At 58.6% G+C, this 937-nt stretch overlaps 1 protein-coding gene across 1 annotated transcript in view; it reads left to right on the plus strand.

Annotated features, from left to right (window-relative positions):
* The window catches only part of LOC104278401 (rhomboid-related protein 1-like), a gene marked incomplete at both ends in the record, with an annotated part of 1,908 nt that extends 1,172 nt beyond the window's left edge, over positions 1-736 (plus strand). Inside the window, 2 exon segments of the mRNA XM_009875358.1 lie at positions 317-512; positions 624-736. Of these exon segments, the coding sequence (XP_009873660.1) occupies positions 317-512; positions 624-736 (309 nt within the window).
* Positions 737-937: the final 201 nt, after the last annotated feature.

Genomic DNA, 937 nt, shown 5'->3' on the forward strand with positions numbered 1-937 from the left:
GGGTGGCCCTGGTCATGATGGCCTGGTGCCCACAGCGGGCCTCATAACTGGGGTGAAGGGACGGGTAACCCCAGTTGTGATGTGCCAGTGACTGTGGAGGACTTGGACCAAGGGCAGAGGGGGTGAGTGACCCCAGTTATGATGTCCTCATGTCCATATAGGGGCTCAGATCTGGCAGATAAAGAGATGGGTGACTTAGTCATAATGTCTTCAAGAGCCGAGGTCTTGTGATGTCCTGGTGACCTTGGGGGGGCTCAGACCCAGAACAGAGGGGCTGGGTGACCCTGTCCTAAGCAGACAGTGATACAGGTCTGAGGTGTGTTTTGGAGTTGCTGGAGTTGACAAATGTGGGGTTTGGCACAGATCATCGTGTTCCTCTGCTACGGGGCCCGGCTGAACAAGTGGGTACTGCAGACCTACCACCCTGAATACATGAAGAGCCCCCTCGTCTACCACCCCGGGCACCGGGCACGTGCCTGGCGCTTCCTCACCTACATGTTCATGCACGTGGGGTAGGTACCTGCTGGAGGGGTGGGGAGGGACACAATATCGGGGTGGAGGGTGGCTGCATGGCCTGAGCCACCTTGTGTCATGTGTCCCACCCAACTTCTGTGCCTGGGCAGGCTGGAGCAGTTGGGGTTCAACGCCCTCCTGCAGCTGATGATCGGGGTGCCCTTGGAGATGGTGCACGGCATCCTGCGCATCAGCTTCCTCTACCTGGCTGGGGTCCTGGCAGGTGGGTGCCTGCCCTGCAGCAGGGGGGTTGTCCCCATCCCCAGCACTCTGATGAACCCTGAGTTTGATGGGGGTGCGGGACTTCTCTCGCCGCCCACTCTTCAGCGCTGAGTCCCGCCCTGTTCTGCTAGAATCACTTGGTCTAGGGGGCTATGGGGGGGAACACAGCCCGTAATTAATTAATGGGGATGGTAATTAATAA

This window comes from Apaloderma vittatum, unplaced genomic scaffold (assembly GCF_000703405.1).
Source record: "Apaloderma vittatum isolate BGI_N311 unplaced genomic scaffold, ASM70340v1 scaffold38468, whole genome shotgun sequence".
In the NCBI taxonomy this organism is placed as follows: Eukaryota; Metazoa; Chordata; class Aves; order Trogoniformes; family Trogonidae; genus Apaloderma; species Apaloderma vittatum.